The sequence below is a fragment of the Acomys russatus genome, chromosome 6 (assembly GCF_903995435.1).
Source record: "Acomys russatus chromosome 6, mAcoRus1.1, whole genome shotgun sequence".
NCBI lineage: Eukaryota > Metazoa > Chordata > Mammalia > Rodentia > Muridae > Acomys > Acomys russatus.
This window is the reverse complement of record NC_067142.1, coordinates 62,538,303-62,559,418: the sequence shown is the minus strand read 5'-3', so window position 1 is coordinate 62,559,418 and position 21,116 is coordinate 62,538,303. Positions and strand designations below refer to the sequence as shown.

The 21,116-nt window shown below is 42.0% G+C and overlaps 1 protein-coding gene across 1 annotated transcript; it reads left to right on the top strand.

Annotated features, from left to right (window-relative positions):
• Positions 1-2,945: 2,945 nt before the first annotated feature.
• Positions 2,946-18,927, top strand: LOC127191122 (flavin-containing monooxygenase 5-like). The gene is made up of 9 exons (XM_051148345.1): positions 2,946-3,080; positions 3,897-4,085; positions 4,696-4,858; positions 7,157-7,299; positions 8,498-8,697; positions 11,103-11,452; positions 12,940-13,012; positions 14,140-14,488; positions 18,586-18,927. The coding sequence occupies exons 1-9, from the start codon at positions 2,946-2,948 to the stop codon at positions 18,925-18,927; spliced, it is 1,944 nt and encodes a 647-aa protein (XP_051004302.1).
• Positions 18,928-21,116: the final 2,189 nt, after the last annotated feature.

Genomic DNA, 21,116 nt, shown 5'->3' with positions numbered 1-21,116 from the left:
ATTTTCATTGTATTTTTTATACAATGGAGATTTCCAAGTACTCATTAAAATGCTGGCTCCCATGTGCTGAGCATGTACTACTTTCCAGGCACTAGCCAACAGAAGCCGTTATGTCTCTTAGCCTGGATATAAATTAAGCAGTTCTATATTCATAGACAGCAAGTGAAGCAATAAAACTTTTGTAACCAGAAACAAACTTTTTAAAAGTACGATAACCTTTGTTTCTTTGCAATAATGGCAAGCAAGAAGATTCTAACGTGCAACAGAAGAGTAGACAATTAAAAATCCTGTAGCCGTTAAAATCCACTAATTCACCCACCAAATATTTCCTGAAACCCTCCATATAAATACAAGTATATTTATAATATTTTCACTGAAAATTAGATGGCATGCTATGTAGCATACTAGTTTTGTGGATATCTATGCATAGATATATACATAATCATATTTATAAAATAAGAGTCTAAACCCATGGATAGTATACTGGATAACTTCTCAATGAGATATGTAATTTTGATCTTTTCTTTTAGATATCTATTTCATGACTTTTTCAAAATTAGCAAGCAAGGGTTAACTGTAGGATAGTGAAAAAGAATGAATAATATTCCTGAGTTCCTGTAATAGTTCATAGCTACAATAGCTATGTATGAACAAGTGACATTCTGGATAGTACATACATATGAAAGTTTAAATAGTCTGAGTTTTATTTATTATGAGATTGAATGAATTATAAACACTGCTTTGAAATAAACATAGGATCTGCATTTTTGAGAAATGAAGGAATGGGTTGTATGCAATTATTTTGAACATAGAGGTTCTTAAGTTATAACTATATGCCTAGAGTACAAGGCTTCTCATTCAAGCTGCATTAGAGACTAGGGCTTACCCAACAACCTGAATAGAATTCCCATTTCTTTTCCCTCAAGCCTAGACTGGAAGCTGCCCAGGAAGGCGGGTGGATTTCTCCGAGATCACATCATGGTGGATGAATAGGTGGCCACAGTTCACGTTATACCATTCCAGGACAGACAAAAGAGCTTCAGTGAAGGGCCACAGTCCTAGGCTTGTTTCAGTTCCTACTGTGATTAGCAGAGTCTACATGTCTCCCTCCCGAGGGACCATGTCCCCCTCCATGTGAATTATGGTCAGAGTGAAGAGGACAGAAAAACAAGGAGTAAAGCCCTTCAAGTGTATCCAAGGTGGGGGTAAAACAGAAACCCCACCCCTATCAAGCCAAGATTAAGATAAGGAGGACCTAGTCTCAGAGGAACTGAGCTTGTTTCTGTGCCATGGAGTCCCAGGCTGTCCCTTGGCACTGTGATGCTGACTCACAGAGACTATGACGTCCCGGTCCTCATGTGTCACCATCTAATTGCAGGAGAATGTAGTGCAAGAGAATACAAGATGGACTCTAAGATGTTGAAGTGACAAGTGAGGGTACATAAGAGAAGCATAGAGACACTTAAAATGGCCAGATTCATTCACAGTAGCCAAGTTTTATGAAGTCAGCCTTCTTTCTGGTCAGTAGATGGATGGATAAGCAAAGGTGCTATACAGCACTATTCAGTCACAAAGAAGAGAAAAAAAAAAAAAGATTATTGGCTTAAGCTAAGAAGCCGGAGTCAAACAGGTATTACATTCTTCCTATCACATGTGGAATCTAAAAGGTAAAAAGACATGGGAGCAACTGTTCGAAAAGAGCAGTGGGATCCAGAAGATAGCATAGAAATGAAAGAGGGTTAATGGGGGAGGGTGAAATATGAACAAAGTATGCTTTATGAGTGTATAAAATGTCCCACTCCCATATGCTAACTGGAGAATGTCAAAGAGGGGGTGGGGGTAAAAGGTGGCCAGTAGCAATAGTTCTCCCAGAACTAAGTCTCGATGGTGTATACTTGGATTTGAGGGAAAGAGAAGACATTCTAAAAAGAGGAGTAAGGAGCAAGGAAATACCAGGAGGTCACTGTGTGCTGTGCTGTGCAGTGCAGCAGAGGCATGCAAGTGGAAGAGGGCTGCAGAAGTAAATGTGACGGGGTAGAGTTCGGTTTCTGGAGGACTTTGAAAGTGACATAGACAAATGGATTTTGCTTTAATTTTTTTTTTTTAACTTATTATCAAGCACATGTCATAGTGTCATGTGGAAGACAAAGGACAGCTTTGTGGAGCCAGATTTCTCATTCCATTTTCACTTGGGTTCCAAGGACAGAATTCAGGTCACCAGTCTTGTCTGGCAAGTTCCTTTACCACAGGAGCCATCTCACCAACACGGAGCTCTGACTAAACAAGAAACAAATATACTTTTTCTACCATTACTCCTCCCATATCATCAAAACTAAGATCACCACCCCCAAAATATTTTATTCCAACTTTTCAAATGTTGAGTCAAGAGATACAGTTCATCTGAGTCAGTAGGCTCTACTGTTCTCTGTTGGCTTGGGACTCACTACAATCTCCCCATGCACTGTCCTGACAGCTCTGAGTAAGCAAATGATTGCAGTCATTTTCATTATTTACATAAAATCTTTTAAGAAAAAATTTAGTGCAATATTTTTTTTTGAAACTTGGATATGTCTGTTTTTTGAAGGAGTTTCAGTAATCTGTAACTACATGCAATTCTGTTCTGTTTAAATTAGAAAACTCTTATGTTAGAATGAAATGATTAAACAATCTGGTATTGAAGGAATGTGTGCAGCTGTGTGTGGTATCTGTGTGTGTGTGTGTGTGTGTGAGAGAGAGAGAGAGAGAGAGAGAGAGAGAGAGAGAGAGAGAGAGAGCACTTGTGTGTTCCAAATCAAGACAAAAGAAGCCATGGTAAAGAAAAAAAAGTCAAACTTCTATCAAAACAAATAATAATGTTGCTAAAACTAATGGGAGGACTGGCCTGGCAATGAACTTGATTTTGCTCCTCTAGGAAAACTGGAAGAGCTCTTCCTTATTCAGAGACCATGGAAGTAAAACAGATTGCCATCATCGGTGCTGGGGTTAGTGGCCTAGGAGCCATTAAGAGCTGCTTGGAGGAAGGACTGGAGCCTACTTGTTATGAAAAGAGCGATGACATTGGTGGGCTGTGGAGATACGAGGTAATTTTATAAATTATATCCTCATAAAGTATGATGATGTCTGTGCATGGGGGTGGGGGCGGGGTAAGACTTCCTAGCAAGAATTAGAACACATACATTTGAAATAATTTAACTAGTCTTTACAAAGTAGCATGATCTTCTACTCAGACTAACTTGAAGCTTCTCAGTTACATGAAGAATCTTACTCCATTTTCTTCTAGCTACATCATCACTGAGGCAGCTTGCATGAGGCAAACAACTTAAGAGATCACAGGCTTATCTGGGCCCATGGTTTTGTTTTAGTTCTTTGGCACAGGAATGACATGACTGAGCTGCTGAAAGCGGCCAGAACGCAAAGATAATGCCTGCACGGATGAGATTTCTCCCCTTCCCCCTTTTCTTGCAACTAGATCCCTAGTCCATTAAGTAGTTCCACCCATAGGAAGGCCTATTGTAGATAGATCTTCCCCCTGGTCAAACCTCTCTGGACACACCTTCACCAATAAAACCAACCCAGCTAAGATGACAGGTTCATTTCATCCTCTCATCCCAAATCCGTTTCTGTTAGTTTTTATTTGCTTCTTGTGCTGTGATCTGGGTTATCTTATTTCTTGAATGACTGAATTACTACTGGTGTCCCTTTATGTCTATCACCATAAGAATTCTAAGAGCTTCCTTCTAAAAGAGTCTAGTGCTTTCATACAGTTGGGCAGTACCATAGACTCCAACTGTAACATGAATTTTCAATAAAATATAAACCCAACATCACAGCTCTCATCGTCCCTAAACATTGCTTCCCAAAGCTCTGGAAGCCAAGGGTTGTTTTGTTTCATTTAGGAGACACCAGAAAGTGGAAGGCCTGGGATATACAAATCTTTGACCTGCAATACATCCAAGGAGATGACAGCCTTCAGCGACTACCCCTTTCCTGACCATTACCCCAACTACCTGCACAACTCCAAATTAATGGAGTATCTCAGGATGTACTCCAGGCACTTCGGGCTGATGAAATACATCCAGTTCCAGGTAAGGAGGGAAACCCTGCCCGCCGCCTGCGCATTGGTCAGAGCAAAGTCTGCACGCAGAACCAGCTGGGCACAGTTTACATCTGCATTTCTCACCTGCATCTCCCCCACTCTCATGATTTGTGAAGATATAGCTCTCTATTGGTGTTTTCCTCAGCATAGAAACTTAGTCATGGAGATTGTTCCTGAAATCTGCCTTCAGTTAAATTTATGAAAAATAAAATGTGTGTGGGGGGTGGAGGGACTTCTGGTGCATTGTTTTCCCAACATACTCCAATCCTCAAGAAGTAATATTTATTAACTTTATATTAAAATCCTAAATAGCCAGGAGCTCTGAATGGAAGTAACAATCTGCTTGCACACCTGTAATCTCAGCACTTGGAAGGCAGAAGCAGGCAGACAGCTGTGAGTTCAAGGCCAGCCTGGTCTACAAAGTGAGTCCAGGACAGCTAGGCCTGTTACACAGAGAAACCCTGTCTTGAAAAGAAGAAGAAGAAGAAGAAGAAGAAGAAGAAGAAGAAGAAGAAGAAGAAGAAGAAGAAGAAGAAGAAGAAGAAGAAGATGATGATCAGTGCTCCAAGATCAGCTGTTCCCATTTATTTGTTTCCTAGACAAAGGTGTGCAGCGTGAGGAAGCGCCCTGATTTTCCATCCTCTGGCCAGTGGGATGTTGTGGTGGAGGCTGATGGAAAGCAGAAAACCTACATCTTTGATGGGGTCATGGTCTGCAGTGGTCACTACACTGAGAAGTATCTTCCCTTACAGGATTTTGCAGGTATTTAACTGAACGGGCTACAGGAAAACTCTGATAGTGCAAGCATTGCGTTGCCTGTACCATCACAGACATTGACAAATGTGTTTATTTGCTGCAGAATGGTTACAGAGCAAGGCTGCTTCCTTAACAATCAGGAAAGATCTGACAAGAGAAGCAACAGTGAAACAGGAAATAGAGTGCCCCTGGCTACAAAGCCTAGAGAATGAAAGTCTTTCTGGAACAGAAGCAGCCATGTGAGATTGTGAACTCAGAGAACCACATACACTTGGTAGGGCTGGCAGAGAGGAGTGTGGAGGGTCTACTGAAAACCACGGAGGAAGGAGAAAATGGTGTGTGTGTGTGTGTGTGTGTGTGTGTGTAAAGGTACCTGGTCATATTTTATATCATTAATGTGATGGTGGGATAGGGAATGAGTTAAGAGGAGAATCAGGGCAAGACCAACAGTATGGAGAGGAGTGTGATGATGGTGAGGATTGAAACAGGAAGACAAAACTGGAGCCATTTCAGAGGCTACAGCACCACTGAACTATAGAAAATACTGCCAAAATTAGACTTTATGTCAATATTACCTAATATTTTTGAAATAGAATTAGTTTTGTTTTAAAAGTCTATTTCCAATTTTTAAAAAAGAAATGAAAAATGAAAGAGAGAGAGAGAAGATATAAAGTAAGTAGGAACAGCGAGGCTAAGGGAGGTGCTGGGGAAGAGAAGGACATGTTCAAAAGATGGTTATTCCTTTTATGAAAAAAGAAATAAGCAAAAAGTCTAATATTCAGATTTTACAAACCAAAGAAGATAGCTGATGGCAATATATTATTATTATCACTAGAAATACAAGTCACACAGGGTCAGGAGAGATGGCTCAGTGGTTAAGAGAGCTGGCTGCGCTTCCAAAGGTCCTGAGTTCAATTCCCAGCAACTACATGGCAGTTCACAACTGTCTATAATACCAATTTCAGGGATTATGACACATGTTTCAGGCCTCCACAGCAATGCATACATGTGGTACACAGACATACATGCAAAACAAAAATATTCATTCACATAAAATAACAATAAATAAATCATTTTCTAATTTTTCCATTTATTGGAAATAGATATTTTTTTTCTCACATAATATATACTGATTATGGTTCCCACTCCCTCTACTCCTGTCTGTTCCTCCCCGGCTCCTCGCCCATCCAAATTCACCCCTTTCTATCTCTAATTAGAAAATAAAATCTTCTAAGTTATAATAAAAAAATAAAGTATAATAAAACAAAACATAACAAGGTAAAGCAAAATCTAGCACATCAGAGTCCAACAACAACAAAAACAGAAGAGAGAAAGCCCAAGTGAATGCACATGAAACAGACCCAGTCATTAGCACACTCAGGAATCTCATAAAAACACTGACCTGGAAGCCACAATACATACGCAAAGACTGCCCTACAGGCCACATCTCAAATTGTTAAGGAAACACATCTGACACAAACGGGGATGTACATTCAATGTAAAAAAAAAAAAAAAAGCATCTGACTTCAGAGACACAATAAGATGTATAAAATATCTCATCAATGACTTTAGATGTCAGTTATAAATTAATGTATTAGACTATGTATAAGAAATATCATTGAATTTAGTGCTGGAGAAATGGCTCAGCAGTTAAAACTGCTTACTGCACCTCTAGGGGACCAAGTTTGGTTCCCAGCATCCATGCCAGGTGGTCTATAACTGTCTGCAACTCCAGCTCCTAGGGATCCTACACAATTTTCTTAACTCCCCAGGCAGCTGCACACACACACACACACACACACACACACACACACACACACACACACACACAAACACTTTTCTGTATTTTTATGTGACTGTTACAAAGTTGCCTATGTGGTTTGCATTCAGCTTCTTTTGAGCAACAGTGCTCTTGCTGCATACAGAAAGGGTCTCATTTATTTGTGAGGTGCATAATCAGGGTCACAGAGAACGCTGCACAGCTGCACTTATATAAACAGAGAGACATGAATGGTCAGTGGCCTCCTCTTGCTGCATGATCCTGTGAATCACCATACTGGACAGATTTAAAATCGGACATTTAAAAAGAAACGTTCATGTGCTTTGATCTTGCTCCTCACCACGGAGTTGCTGCCCTGAATATGCCCTTCTTTGGATAATCATCTTTTATAATATTGTCAATAAGCGGCCAAGAACAGAAAAGGGGAGGGTTACATAATATGGACTTATAGCTTGGGAATGGAATTGCCACACACATTTCCTACTGCTGCTTGTGACTCGGGGGGTTTGACTCTGTCTTTGCAGGAATCACCGAGTTCCAAGGCTCCTGTCTCCACAGCTGGGAGTACAAGCGCCCAGACAACTTCGTGGGAAAGCGAGTGGTCGTGATTGGCATTGGGAATTCCGGAGCAGACGTGGCGGGCGAGATCAGTACTGTCGCTGAACAGGTTTGGTGTCTTACCCTGGTTCTGCGGGCTTTAGCAGTAGTGTTCCCGCCGTGGCTGTAAGCTGAGGATAGCCGTTATGAGTTCTTCTGGGTATACATTAAGGAAATAATAGCTAAGCAATGATATTCTTCTACATAATGAATGAGCTGTGAGAGACAGCAAACTGCAGTTAAATACCTTGGAATTATCTCCATGTGGCTACACTAAGGAGATAAACATTTAAAAGCAGAAGTGAAATCCACAGGAAACCCAAGTGTTCATTGTGGACATGATTTTACACAGAATAATATACATGGGCGTGAGTGAGGGTACTCTGCTGGTTTATGAATAAATAGCTAAGCACGGAGCAGCAGGTCTGTGGAGTTTCACTAAGTATGGATGTAACAAGTAAGAAAAACAAGCAGCAAAATACTACTGCAAATGCTAAGTTTTAAAGTCCATGGAAGTCCCCGTTCTGTCACTCAAAAGTAGTCTTTGATATTAATTCAGAGTATCCACCAAGAAAACATGAGATTTCAAACACCGGATGTCCACATACGTAAGTAGCCATTCTGTGGGCTACCGACCCACACCAGGCTTTGTATATATTCATGAATGAGAAGTCTCTGTGATTGTGACCTTGCAAAATGGTGGCTGTGCCTTCTTTAAAAAGCTACATCTTTCTTCAAAGTCTTAGTTAAATGATTCAAAGTAGCTAATCCCCATAGGTATGTTCTGGGCTGTGGGTCCTTATAGTATTTATATGGAATTGTTCCTCTGTAGCTGTGAGAACATTTGCAGTGTCAATTTTCTCACTTCACCTTTGTTGTTGATATGTAACTGTGTATCCAGTATTTCTCCATCAAAACCACATAGCATGCAGGGAACATGAGGGTGAACTTGCAACTCCCAATGTAATAACCTGTTTGGGATTTAAAAAAAAAAAAAAAGCTTCACATTCTGGGACAGAGCAGATTTCAGACACCTGGCCTGGCTATGGGAAACAAAGGACCGTGACAAACATTAAGTGAATTGGCAAGATGATAATTCCTGGGTCTCTTCACGGCGTAAGGGCAGAAGGGAAGCGAAGGCAAGAGGGTGGAGCGATGTGAGCAGTTAACACCACCCCCTTCGACAACCAAAAAGTAAGAGCATCAGAATTTTAGATCAATATGGTTAGAGGTAAAAGGTTTTCTGGGTGACCTCTCCTCTATGACAGGTTTTTCTCAGCACAAGACGAGGGACCTGGGTATGGAACCGAGTTTGGGACAATGGGAATCCCTTGGACACCACACTCTTCACCCGCTATAACAGAACCATCCAGAGGTTCTGTCCCACTTCCTTGATCAACAGATGGGCAGAGAGTAAACTAAACGCAAGGTTTAACCATGCCAATTATGGACTACAGGCTAAGCACAGGTAAGATCTAGACAGAATTTAAGACAGTGCTTTTAAACTACTATACCACGGCTGAAGAGATGACTCAGGAGTTAGTGACATTTAATGCTCCTGCAGAGGATCAGAATTCAGTTCTCAGAACCCAGATCTAGAGGCTCACAACTGCCTGTAACTCCAGGTGCAGGGAATCTGATGCCCTCTTGTGGCCTCCAAAGACTCTGCAACCCTCATCCGCAGACACACAGACACAGACAGACAGACAGACAGACAGACACACACGCACGTGCGCGCACACACACACACACACACACACACACACAATTTAGAACAATTGTTTTTTTTTTAAAAACCAACTACTATGCCAATTAGTGAATTATAAAATAGGTGTGTGGAGTAAGGACTAAAGGGTGACATTCTAAGTCTTAATAGAATTCATTCTAATTGGAAATACTGAAGTCATGTCCTGCCGACTAGGCATTCTGCTGAGGTATAAAGGAATGCATGTGGAGTAAACACTGGCAAAGCAGTCTGGAATCCCAACACTGGTCCCATCCGCCCTGCCTCACTGTGCCACTTCACACCGTCACCTCTTCCACTACCACCCCCCAACTACCTCCTCTTCATCCTCTAGATTTAAATTCATGATTCCCCAGTGACCTTCAAGCCTGCTGCCAGCTAGGGTAATTTCATCATCCATATTTCTGACCACCCCGTACCCCTGCAGTACAGGCACACCTGAATGCAGCTGTTATGGTCCCTACCCTCCTATCATCCGCCTGCAGCATCCACACCCATCACTGCATGGGAAGTTGCCTTCCAGAGCCACAGTGGTGCCTGATGCCACCTGTGGACCCAGCCTCTGACCACAACGTTCTCCCTCCCGACGCTCACTCCACCCAGTCGTTTTCTGCCTTTATCTAGTCATCCCTCTCGCCCTTCCCTGGTTCTCCCAATCCTGTAGATATTCTCCTTCTATTTCATTTCTCCATGCTACATCCCAACCTGGCACTTAAAGCTTGGTGTCATCCATATAGCCTTTCTTGGTCCCCTTCCTATTCCATACTACATAGACTCTGTGTCTCAAAAATGTAAGTAAACCAGGCATACTGGGTCGTGCCTACAATCTCAGCACTCCAAGGGCTCAGGCAGAAGGATTTACGTAAGTACAAACCTACCCTACACTATACAGTGCGTTCCAGGCCAGCCTGAGCTACAGAGTGAGAACCTGTCTTAAACAAACAAACAAGCCAAAAATAAAAAATAAAACAGGGGAACAAATACTACATATATAAAACTGGGGAGATGGCTCAGAGGTTAAAATCCCTGGCTGCATTTCAAGGGGACCTGGGTTCAATTCCCAGCCCTCACAAGGTGACTGCAATCCACCTGTAACCCCATATTCAGGGGATCTGATACCTTCTTCTGGCCTCTAAGAACAGCAGGCACACACGTGGTGAACAGATATGCGTACAATCAGGGAAAACATCCATATACATAGAATAAGATGGTTTTTCTAATTAGTTAAACAATGTAACAAAGGCTTAAGCCATTATGGGTTAGTAGAATCAGAAAATGAGCAGGTAGAACTGCATGCAATGAAAAGCTGGAGACTTCCATGACTAGTTTTATGACATTGGGTGTGCAACCCTGGTGAAAGACTATAGAAGATAAACGTATGGACTATGAGGCACGCCTGAGAATAAGGCTTTCTGCAAGAAATTTATAACTCAAACCTTATAATTACCAAACATCAGTGTGTCGTTAAGCACGAATATTGCCCAGAGAAGATTAGTATTAAAGTCATGCAGCTGCATCCTGTAGACTCTTGAAAGAGACAAACAACCAATATGTGTCAATCTTTACATGACTCCAAGTACAAATGCCCAAGTCAATGTTGAAGAACTTTACTGCTGATAAAAATCCCAGCATCTAAATACAGTGTTATCATGACTTGGTTAGTGAGGTCTTACTTGATTCTTATGTCATTATTACCATCTTGCAAATTTGGAAATTGAGAATAAACTGTTTCATGAAATTCACAATGAGAAAAAGCAGACTAAATACAAAGCCCATTCTGACTCCAAAATCACGTTCTTCACCAGTACAAACCATCACGTGTCCAGGGAGGGAGGTAAATAATATTAAAACTACTGAAATACTGCTGTGGTTTTCTTTTTTATGGTTTTTCGAGACAAGGTTTCTCTGTATAGCTTTGGCTGTCCTGGACTTGCTTTGTGGACCAGGCTGGGCTAGAACCCAAAGAACTCTGCCTTCCTCCCCGCTGCCCCCCACCTCCCAGAGTGCTAGGATTACGGGCATGCACCACCATACCTGGCACTGCTACAGTTTTCTAAGCACTAACAGCCTCTGCTTCTTTATGAAAATATTCATTCTCACTCTGTACTATTATGCTACCTAACACGCAGATTTCTCAGCCATCAGTCTATCTTCAGTGACGACTTGCCAAATCACATCATCACTGGAAGGGTGCTGGTGAAGACGAACGTGAAAGAGTTCACCTCGACGTCAGCCATCTTTGAGGATGGCTCTGAGGAGATCGTAGACGTTGTTGTCTTTGCCACAGGCTACACCTTCTCTTTCCCTTTCTTGGATGACAACTCTGAAATCCTGGACAGCGAACACACAATGTTTAAGTTCGTCTTTCCTCCTCAGTTAGAGACACCAAGTCTGGCCTTCATTGGCATCCTCCAGCCAGTAGGAGCCACCATTCCCACATCAGAGCTCCAAAGCCGATGGGTTGTGCGTGTGTTCAAAGGTATGATGCCCTTCATAAGTCACTGTGCCCCTGACCACATACTCGGATGATAAGGGCACCCAGTTGTCTCTTCTGTCTAATGTCCCCTGTTCTGCTAAGGGGTGTAGCAGAACCAGAGGTGTAGCTGAGTGGCAGGCCGTTGACATGGCACATCCACGGTTCTAGTTCTGGTTGACCCTTAGCATTGAAAAACTGAAAGCCCTCAGCTAACTTAGGGTTCTATTGTTGGGGTGGCTAACAGCCCTGTTCTACTGGGGCTAACAATCGATCTTTTCTGGGAGCGCCCCTTTAACCTAAGGAACACCTTAGCTGCCTGTGCTGCGAGCAATGCGTCTCTCACAGGGTAAATTCACTCACAGTATCAGACAACACTGTGGCTTTTTAAACTTTAATTTTGTTTTCGTTTATTCTATATAAGTATGTGTGCCCAAGTATGTATACCAGGTGCATGCAGGTGCCCACAGAGCCCAAAAGAGTGTTTTCAAAACCCCTGGAGCTGGAATTATAGATCATTGCAAGTAGCCTAATGCGAATGCTGGGAGTTGAAGCTAGGTCTTCTGAAAGAGAAAAAGTGTTCTTAACTGCTGAGCCATCTCTCCATCTCCCTTACGGCTTTTACTTGCATGCTATCAGTTTATGCCTGCCCCACCATCGCTATGACACCATGAGCCCAACTCTGTTCTCTCTCTGCTGTCCTGCCATAAGGAAACCTGCTACTTTTAAGTTAATTAAAAACTTGTTTTAAAGGAATGAAAAGGTTTAAGGTAATGGATATGTTAATTATAGTGAGCTTATTATTACCCCATATATACATGACTCAACGCCTTATACTGTATTTCACAAATGTATGCAAATATTATGTATTGATCAAAAAGCCATATTAGCATGCGTGTTTAATAGTCATGAGTTTTAAACAGAGATTTAAACTGAGAAATCACTCAAAAACCTATTTTTCTTGAGAGAAAATTGACTCCCCTTGCTGACAGCCTAATGCTGTCTGGGAGGGAATGGTCTTCTAGGGAGTTTTCTTTCCTCCACCTCCTCCTCCTCTTCCTCCTCCTCCTCCTCTTCCTCCTCCTCCTCCTCCACCATCACCACCACCACCTCCTCCTCCTCCTCCACCTCCTCCTCCTCCTCCTCTTCCTCCTCCTCCACCACCACCACCACCACCTCCTCCTCCTCCTCCTCTTTATGGTTTTTGAAAACAAGGTTTCTCTGTATAGTCTTAGCTGTCCTGGACTCCCTTTGCAGACCAGGCTGGCTTTGAACTTACAGAGATCCTCCTGCCTCTGCCTCCCAGAGTGTTGAGATTATGGGAGTGCTCCACCATGCCCAGCTGTCAGCGGGTTTTCTAAACATGGCTTTGCTGTTATTCACTCCATGGAGACCCATGGTTCTGACTGGTCCACTCCAAAGCCGTCCTTTTTGTCTGTTTCTCTCTGCCCAGCCCTCCTGACAGTCCTCCAAAGCCTATCTTGTTTCCTCAGGCCTGAAAAAGTTACCCTCACAGAGTGACATGATGGCAGACATCAACAGAAGGAAACAGGAAATGGAAAAACAGTAAGGAGCCTGGTTTGGGGGAGTTTTGTTGCTGTTATGAACTTGCCCAGAGGGAACCACTTAATTTTTTTCATATGGTCTTATGCCTACCTGTGACCTTATACGATTGGTTTTTAGTGACACAAGTGTTGCACGTGTAAAAAAAAAAATAATGCCCGCTGAATGGAGCAAGAGTCCTCACATTAACTGACCCACCCCAGAATGCCTAGTCTTTGCACCCAGAAGTCTAACAGACCATAAAAGAACACAGGAAACGGCCAATCAAGCCTTGTACGAACTACGGTCAGGAAGAATACGTAACAAATACTTAAATTCAGAACCTAGGGGAAAGACAAACATTTTAATGGGGTTATCTAGGAGCTAGATACACAGTTATAAGATATTCTTGTCACAACTTCATAACTTTAAGAAATGTACTTATTTGGTTTTCTTTTTTCAAGAAACTGCCTTTATTATATATCAACCCTCCTTTTTATGCTATCATAGATTTAATTTTTTGCCTTAACAGGTTATTGATGCTCCCCTATGCCTTGTTTTGTGTTCCCAGCCTTTTCATTTAGATAGATGGCTCATTCACATTTTATGATATTTTTAAAATATCATTGATAGCTGATAAATTATCTATTACTTTGGATTTGTTTTCCTTTTACTCAAGAAAAATTTAGCCAGGGGCTTCCAAATTCCCAAGCTCTTGGAACAAGTTACTGTTGTCTAAAAGTATCCTGGGGCATAATGTGAATCCAGACATTAATACATGACAAAATATTTTGTGTAGTTTGAGAGCATGAAATAGATGCAGTTTATCACGGTGTTTTACCCAGTGCGTGGTCCTTGCCTATCTCTTGTATATAATGGAACTGGACTTTATTTCTGGAGAAAGGGTACATATATCTCCAAGAATTAATCTAATCATTCGTTCAGTAGTTTCTATACTTACGTCACTCTTCTGGGCCCTTTGGGAAGCTTAATGATGTCAATAATATATGGCTAATCCTTAAAGTCTGTACAAAATGAGGACGATTTGTGAATAGAAGATAATAAACATGTTGCAAAGGAAACACTAACCCCAGTGGAAACTCAGGGGTGCAATCTAACACAGACACCTGAGTATTCCCTTCTCCTTCCAGGTTTGTGAAAAGCCCCAGAGGCATACATCGAGTGCAGTATATCGACTACATGGATGAAATTGCTTCCGAGTTAGGTGTCAAACCCAACTTGATCTCTCTCTTCCTCTGGGATCCTAAGCTGGCCAAGGAAATTTTCTGGGGACCCTGCACCCCATACCAGTACCGTCTACAGGGGCCAGGGAAATGGGCAGGGGCTCGGGCAGCCATCCTCACTCAGAGTGACCGGATACTCAAACCCCTGAGAACCCGGGTGCTCAAACCCTCGGAGACATCACCCTCTAGTCTACTTTGGGTCAGACGTATCTGTGTTGTCATTTTTCTCTTTGTTCCTGTGTTGGTTATCATGCAGGTGATTTACCATTAATCTCACACAGGCAGAGAGAGGTAAGCACTAGAGAGAACCAGTCATTGTTATTTGACACGCAAGCCCCAGCGCCAAGGGAGGATATGGGAAAAGATGTTCATTAGACTGACTAGGACACATATGAACATTTAAATGAACACAAAGTTACTCTTTTATGAGTCTCCTAAGAGTTTTATATATAAGGGGTGTGTGAAAATGCAAAGCTCATGTCTACTTTATTCCAGAGGTGAAAGGACATACCTTATAAGTTCCCCCCCAAAACAAGATGGTACAGGGAGAATAATAAGTGGCATTCAACAAACAAACAATAATATGAGAAAGGTTAAGCTAGGCCTAATGCTCAGGGGTACATCTCAGTACATCTCCCACAGATGAGAATATTGTCTTTTCAATAGAAAATATGACAGCTACCACTTGAACTGACCAAACAGTGCTGAAAACCACAATCTATTGGTTTTTCACATGATTGTTTTATATGATTAGAAGTCCAACACTGTGTGGTCTTACAAAAAGTGTTTAACTTGAATGTGATCATGAAAAATAATCAGAGAAATAGAGAGAGCAAAACACTTTCAGGATATCTCACCAATAGTCTAGAGGAAAGTCTGTGTCATCAAATAATAAAAATACCGTACATCTTTCTATAATAGTGGAAATGAAGTAGGCATAGAGCAGATGCAAGTTTTAAATGTGGATAGACTGTTTCAAAATAACTGGAGAAATCTTGGTGTTCTGTCTTATGTGATCTTGCTGGGTTAATGATCACATTAATGGGTGCTAAGATTATAACTAAAGAGCCTCATACACGGAAGACGGAGTTGGCTATAATGACACTGTCGATTAATTTGTAAAAAGTCTTTGCAGGGGTGTGGAAGGGAAGTAAATGGGGAATACATGGTGATTCTAGGGCAAAGATCATAAAATGTTCATTGTATTATCCCTTCAGATCTTTTTGTAAATTTGAGAATTTCAAAATAAAAAAAAAATTTTAAAGGCATACCTATGTGATGGTTTATATGTATGCTATAGGTAGACTACAAACTAAGCATTCATGTTTTTATTAACCGAACCATAAAAAGAAAACCTAGGCGAATAAGCGATGAAGCTCACAGTAGGGTTAACAAAAGTTTCTTGAGGCACGTATAGCCCAACAATGCAGATTCATTGTGACCTGATTTCCCATCTCACAGGGAACTTAATCACAATCAGTGTTCTTAGGATGGTGGGCCAATATGAGCATGCTTGACAAAATATTGTTTCACCCAACATAAATGTAAGTGAACATAGGGAGCATAGCCCCGGGAAAATCTCTGGAATAATGGTACTTACACCCCTAGGGCTGCTGTTCTAATTGTGGGTTTCTCTAACTAAATATACACAGAGGGGGGGCCCCAGCCCTTTTGAGTGAGGAATTAAGAGAGACAGAGAGAGAGAGAGAGAGAGAGAGAGAGAGAGAGAGAGAGAGAGAGAGAGAGAGAGAGAGAGAGGTGCTAAGCAGCTTCTATAAGGAAGGTCAATCTTGTACCAAAGATCTGAGCCCCAAGACTCACTTCGGGAACAGGACAGTTTTTAGAAATCATGTTAAGTCTGCTCCACACAGACAAATGATTGCTTGTGGCTCAGAGCTGTACACGCTCCAGCAAAGCCAGAAGAGTGTTAATGTGAAAGAAAAAAATTTGGGCAGGGTTTCCATGTCCTCAATCATCTCTGAATGTCCTGTTAAGTATTTAAACTGTGAGATATACCCTCAACATGATATAACTTATTGTGAAAATTGCAATTTATGAAAGTGATAAGTTAAGAAATGTGCATCAAAAAGTTTAAGTTTATATATGGTTTAGAACAAAAAAAACTTCCCCATTTTTCCCTAGGAACAATCAACTAATAGGGTTATTTGTCTAGTTAGTCTCCTCAGAGCTCAAAACTCAAAAAAAAAAAAAAAAAAAAAAAAAAGCTGTGGGGTATAAGAGAAGAGAAAGTGTCCATTATTCAGGTTTAAAAGCAGCCTTACTCACATTATGCCTCACTTACACCATGGCTCAGTGTATTTCTCTCATTCGGAGCTTTGACTTAGATATCCAAAGGTCCAGTGGTTTGAAACCGAATGAGATTTATTTTTCCTTATAAGGTAAAACCCGTGACCAAAAATAGCAGCACCAAGTAATTAAAACGATTTCAGAGGTAACTGAATTTATGCGTCACAGACAGACTTTTCCAGTGGCCTCCTCTTCCACGAGGAGGCTCATACCAGCCCTAGTCACCTCCACTCAACCCAGTCCAAGGGATCCATTCTTTTCTTCATCAGGCAGAATTCTCATGGGGTATCTGATGTCCTAATTTCTGTCTTTGCCTATGAGATCGCACAGGTGTGAAACAGCCATTGTTGGTAAACTTCAACCCTAAACTTCCTTGAAAGTCACCCTAGGATCAACTCAGAGGTCTGTGAGGAAACCAAAGTCAGCTGCACATGAAGCTACAGCGTTGTCTCAGATTAATTGGCAATAAAAGTCATAGTTTCATTTCCACACACTGATCTCCTGCATCTGCATCCCAATTTGTCTCTGAATTCAGAAAAGCTATAATGACTCATGCAACTGTGGCCCAAACTCAAACAAACAAACAAGCAAACAAAAGGACCGATTTGGGAGATGGAAGAATGAAAGAACAGGTACATAATGAGACGTGGCCAACATGTGTGAAACCTGGACACCTACTTAGTACCACAAGGGGGGGCTGAAGATGCCTAAGTAGTGAGAGGGTCCTAAGTGAGGAGCTATGAAATCACCAAGTAAGATCCTGCTACTTCACCTGAACCTCTAAACTTCTGACACCACAGAGGAGAAACGGAAACTGTTGGCTGATACATGAAAAGTTAGCAGATCATAAGGAGGCACATCTGACTCACTTCTCTAGGAACAGCAGGCGCCCCATGCTTGGCTGCAGACAGTCAAGTTTATTAGACGCCGTAACACTCTGTCTAGTAACACTGTCTATTAATGTGCAATACTCCACTCTCCTGATGACTTATGAGTTAGAAAGGTGGTATTAATCCATTCTTCCTAAATACCTCAAATTATTATATTCTCAGCGGTCCATAAAACTCTTGGAGGTTTCCCTAAGGAATCTGTACGTTTATTCCCAGCAGTTTGCTCATGTGTTTGTTTGTGGCTGCCGTATGTGGGATCCTCTCTCTAATTTCTTCTTCAGCGATTTTGCAATAGCTCTCAGGAAGGCAGTGGTCCCGGCTATAGCTTCTCCTTTGCTTTGTGGCCTGCATCTATTTGTTTACACGTTCCTGTTCTAGCTAAAGTCTCCTTTGCTTTTTATTCCACCTTTCTGTAAACGCACCTGCCATTTTTCATTCACTCCCGTTAATTTCAATTTGCACAAATGTCCAGTTGGTTTTCGAATGCCAACCACCACGGGTATGAAATTCCCTAAATTATGGCTTATGATATATGCCCGAAATTGCTTCAGAATAAAGAAGTGCTATTGTTGGTGGCTTTGGTGTGGTTAACCTCATGAAAGAAAATTCAGAAAACATTTGTCTAAGACCATATCCATACTAAGTGAATATTCCTGTGTATTATATTAATGTAAGCTTATAAAGTATAGGTTAGTTTATCATATTTATTAGAAATAACACCTCTACATGTTTTTCCAGAAATTCACATACTGCTAAACACCTTTTATCCACTCTCTTCAGAAAATATGGGCAATATTCTAAAACTCCAAAATTACAACTGGCCCAGCCACGGCTTATTATTTTTTCTATATTAAAATTAGTGGTCTTGTAGCTTTAAGAATAATTCCTTATTAAAATGTATACTCGTAAGCTTCAGATTATTTGTGTGTGGCATTGCTGTTACTTTAATATGCCTGTGGTATGCTACAGTGAGCATCACTGTGAGGTACGGTGGACAGCCACAAGATTGTGGGTCTTCAGCTGGCACTTTTTCTCCTAAGTCTGTTACCAGAGTCAGAGTCTGAGTTTGTTTGAACACTTTGCCTCTTAAGGTTTGAGGAGTCTCTTCAGACTCATTTTAGAACTTGAAGCGTTTCTCTTCCGCATCTGTCTGCAGTGCGCGCTGACAGTCCGGATGACTGGTGGTGCGTGGCGCTCTCTGAACAAAAGGAGCACGGGTCAGTGTCTAAAAGCTTTTGCTTCGGAGTCAGAAGGCTCCGCATTTTGCAGGCTCCGTAAGTTTAGACAAGCAGCTTCCTCTTCTCATTTGTGTTCCTCCCATCATCTGCAAAACGGAAGTCATGATTTAGGACGTAAAGTCCAGGGGCTGTGGGCATTTAAAATGGCATTTCCGAAGTCTTTCGCAATCGAGAACTGGCCATGTCGCCAGATGTTGGCTTTGTTGATTCATGATCCTGAGGTGACACCCTCCGGGGTAAACGTTTCCAGTGAAACCTAGAGAAAGTCACCAGCAAAGCAAGCTGATTTCTGTTCCTTGTTGTTATATTTCAGGCGCACTGAGATAGCTGCACCATATCTTCTTCAGACATGATGTTCTCTGCCTTCTGTTGAGACGTGCTTTGGTATTTATTGCTGATAGGCTGTGGTCAGACGGTGGGGGATGAGCCACCCCAGCAGAGGTCTCCGGGAGGGGAATAGGGCAGAAGAGGGAGGGAGAATGGGAACAGGAAGATTCGAGCGAAGGGATAACAATCATGATGTAATGTGAATAAATTATAATAAAATTTTTTAAAAGAAAGAAAGAAAGCCACCAATACTGAAGCTGTTTCTCCAAACATCCTCCTGTCACTGACTCAGTTTCTCCTATGCCTGTCCCCATTGGCAGTAGCAGTATCTTGTGGACAGACACTGGAGGGGACGGTGGTGTGCTTAGTTTCCTGTTAGTGACCCAGTGGCTGACTCTCCTGTACTTCAGGTTGCTTTGGCACGTGGCTTCCACCCCTAAAGCTATTCGCTTAATGCGCCGAGTGTCAGTGAAAAGCCTCAGTGAGAGCATGCCTTTCTGTTTTCCATAGCTGCAGTTTTTATCTGTGGCTCTATATAGCATTCCCATCCCAGGCATATGTCCCACTCCAGGGAGGCCAGTGTGTCGCAAGGACCACTGTTGAGGATTCAATGCATCAAAGGGAACATGCAAGCCCAAAGAGGCAAGGTCAGGGTTGGCAGAGCTTCCAGGCCTCTGGGCTAGAGCTGGGATTCAATTCCAGCATCAAGTTCCAAGCGGCATTGGACAAGTTATTAATTTCTCATCCCTCCTAATATAATTCATTTAAATTAAATTCATAATATTCATTTTGATGTCTTTATTCATCCAAAAGTTAATATTTTAATATGTAAATGTTATAGCAAAAAAAGTATCATATGGCATATCTTGAAATGTTTTCAGCTACTCTATTTCACACTTCATTGAATAAAGTTTTAATGACACTGTCCTTAACGCTTTCTTTACACTCAGTTATCCAAAAATATAAACCACAGGAGGAGCCCAGGAATATATTGCTAAAGCCCATAGGCTTCCATGTCAGAATGAAGTCAGTTCACACCCTAGTCTTAGCCCGTAGTGTCCAGTCCTTAGAGCACTGGACAAGCTGACTCACCTGACCAAGGCTCTGTGGTCTAATAAGGCAGAGTTCACCCGAGGAACACAAGGAAGAGAATATATACAATTATGAAAGCAGACCATCACACAAGCTCATGCAATTAGAGGTTGGATGGTCCCATGAGGGCCGTCAGTAGGCTGGCTAGCCAGGGAAATCTGCAGGTGTTCAGCCAAAGAAGCTGGGAGCCTCAGAGTATTAGAGACACCCTGGGTTGGGGCTTGAAGAGCCTGAGGAGCTACCAGAGAAATGGCTGAAGAACCTGGAATCTGATGTTTGTGGATAACAGCAGCGCCTACCACAGAGGGCTAAGGGCCAGCATGAGATGCCTTGCCTTTTCTGCTGTCCTGTTCAGTCTAGGCTCACAGCCTGCTGGATGGTGACTCAGAACTGCTGCCCTGATTTCAGCATCCCCACAGATAAACAAAAGTACGTCTGCTGTGCCGATCCTCTTGTCACCTCGCGCCCCCCAAATCCAGTCAGGGTGACAACCAGAATTATCTTTTTACAGTCCTCAGCTGTGAGGAGTGAGTCATAGCAGTCCTGGCCCCACAGAACACTGGCAGTGAATAAGTAAACACAGTGTGAGTGGAACCTCTTAGCCTTGTGCTTTGTAAGTGTTGCGTGACATAACCGATATGGTTCTCGGCTGCATCCTTGCCTCCCTGCCTCCTGAGGAAGTCGGAAATACAAATTAGGTGGTGGGCTTTGACAAAGCAGTGTGAACAGAGAGCCAGAAAATAGCTTGATTGGCAGAATCATCCCTCCAAAAGAATACAACTCATGTATCTTGCTTGCTTGCTTATCCAAACCATTCAGGAAATTCCCAATGACAGCACTGTTCAACGTTTTAATCCCTCCTTGCACTATTTTGTTAGGGGCATCATACATGGCATCCACTGAATACAAGAGGCTCCTAGTTGGTGTCACTCTTTTGTGCAGTAATTGTGTCCCAAATATCAAAAACAAAAGTAACCCTAGAAAGTGTTATTAGAAAGGAGGATCAAACAACCGTGGCTTCCTGGTGTCT

Bases quoted from the DNA above. Each gene is read 5' to 3' on its own strand.
- LOC127191122 (XM_051148345.1), top strand. From the start codon at position 2,946: ATGGAAGTAAAACAGATTGCCATCATCGGTGCTGGGGTTAGTGGCCTA. The intron at 3,081-3,896 runs GTAATTTTATAA...TGTTTCATTTAG, and splicing joins GTGGGCTGTGGAGATACGAG to GAGACACCAGAAAGTGGAAG. The intron at 4,086-4,695 runs GTAAGGAGGGAA...TTTGTTTCCTAG, and splicing joins TGAAATACATCCAGTTCCAG to ACAAAGGTGTGCAGCGTGAG.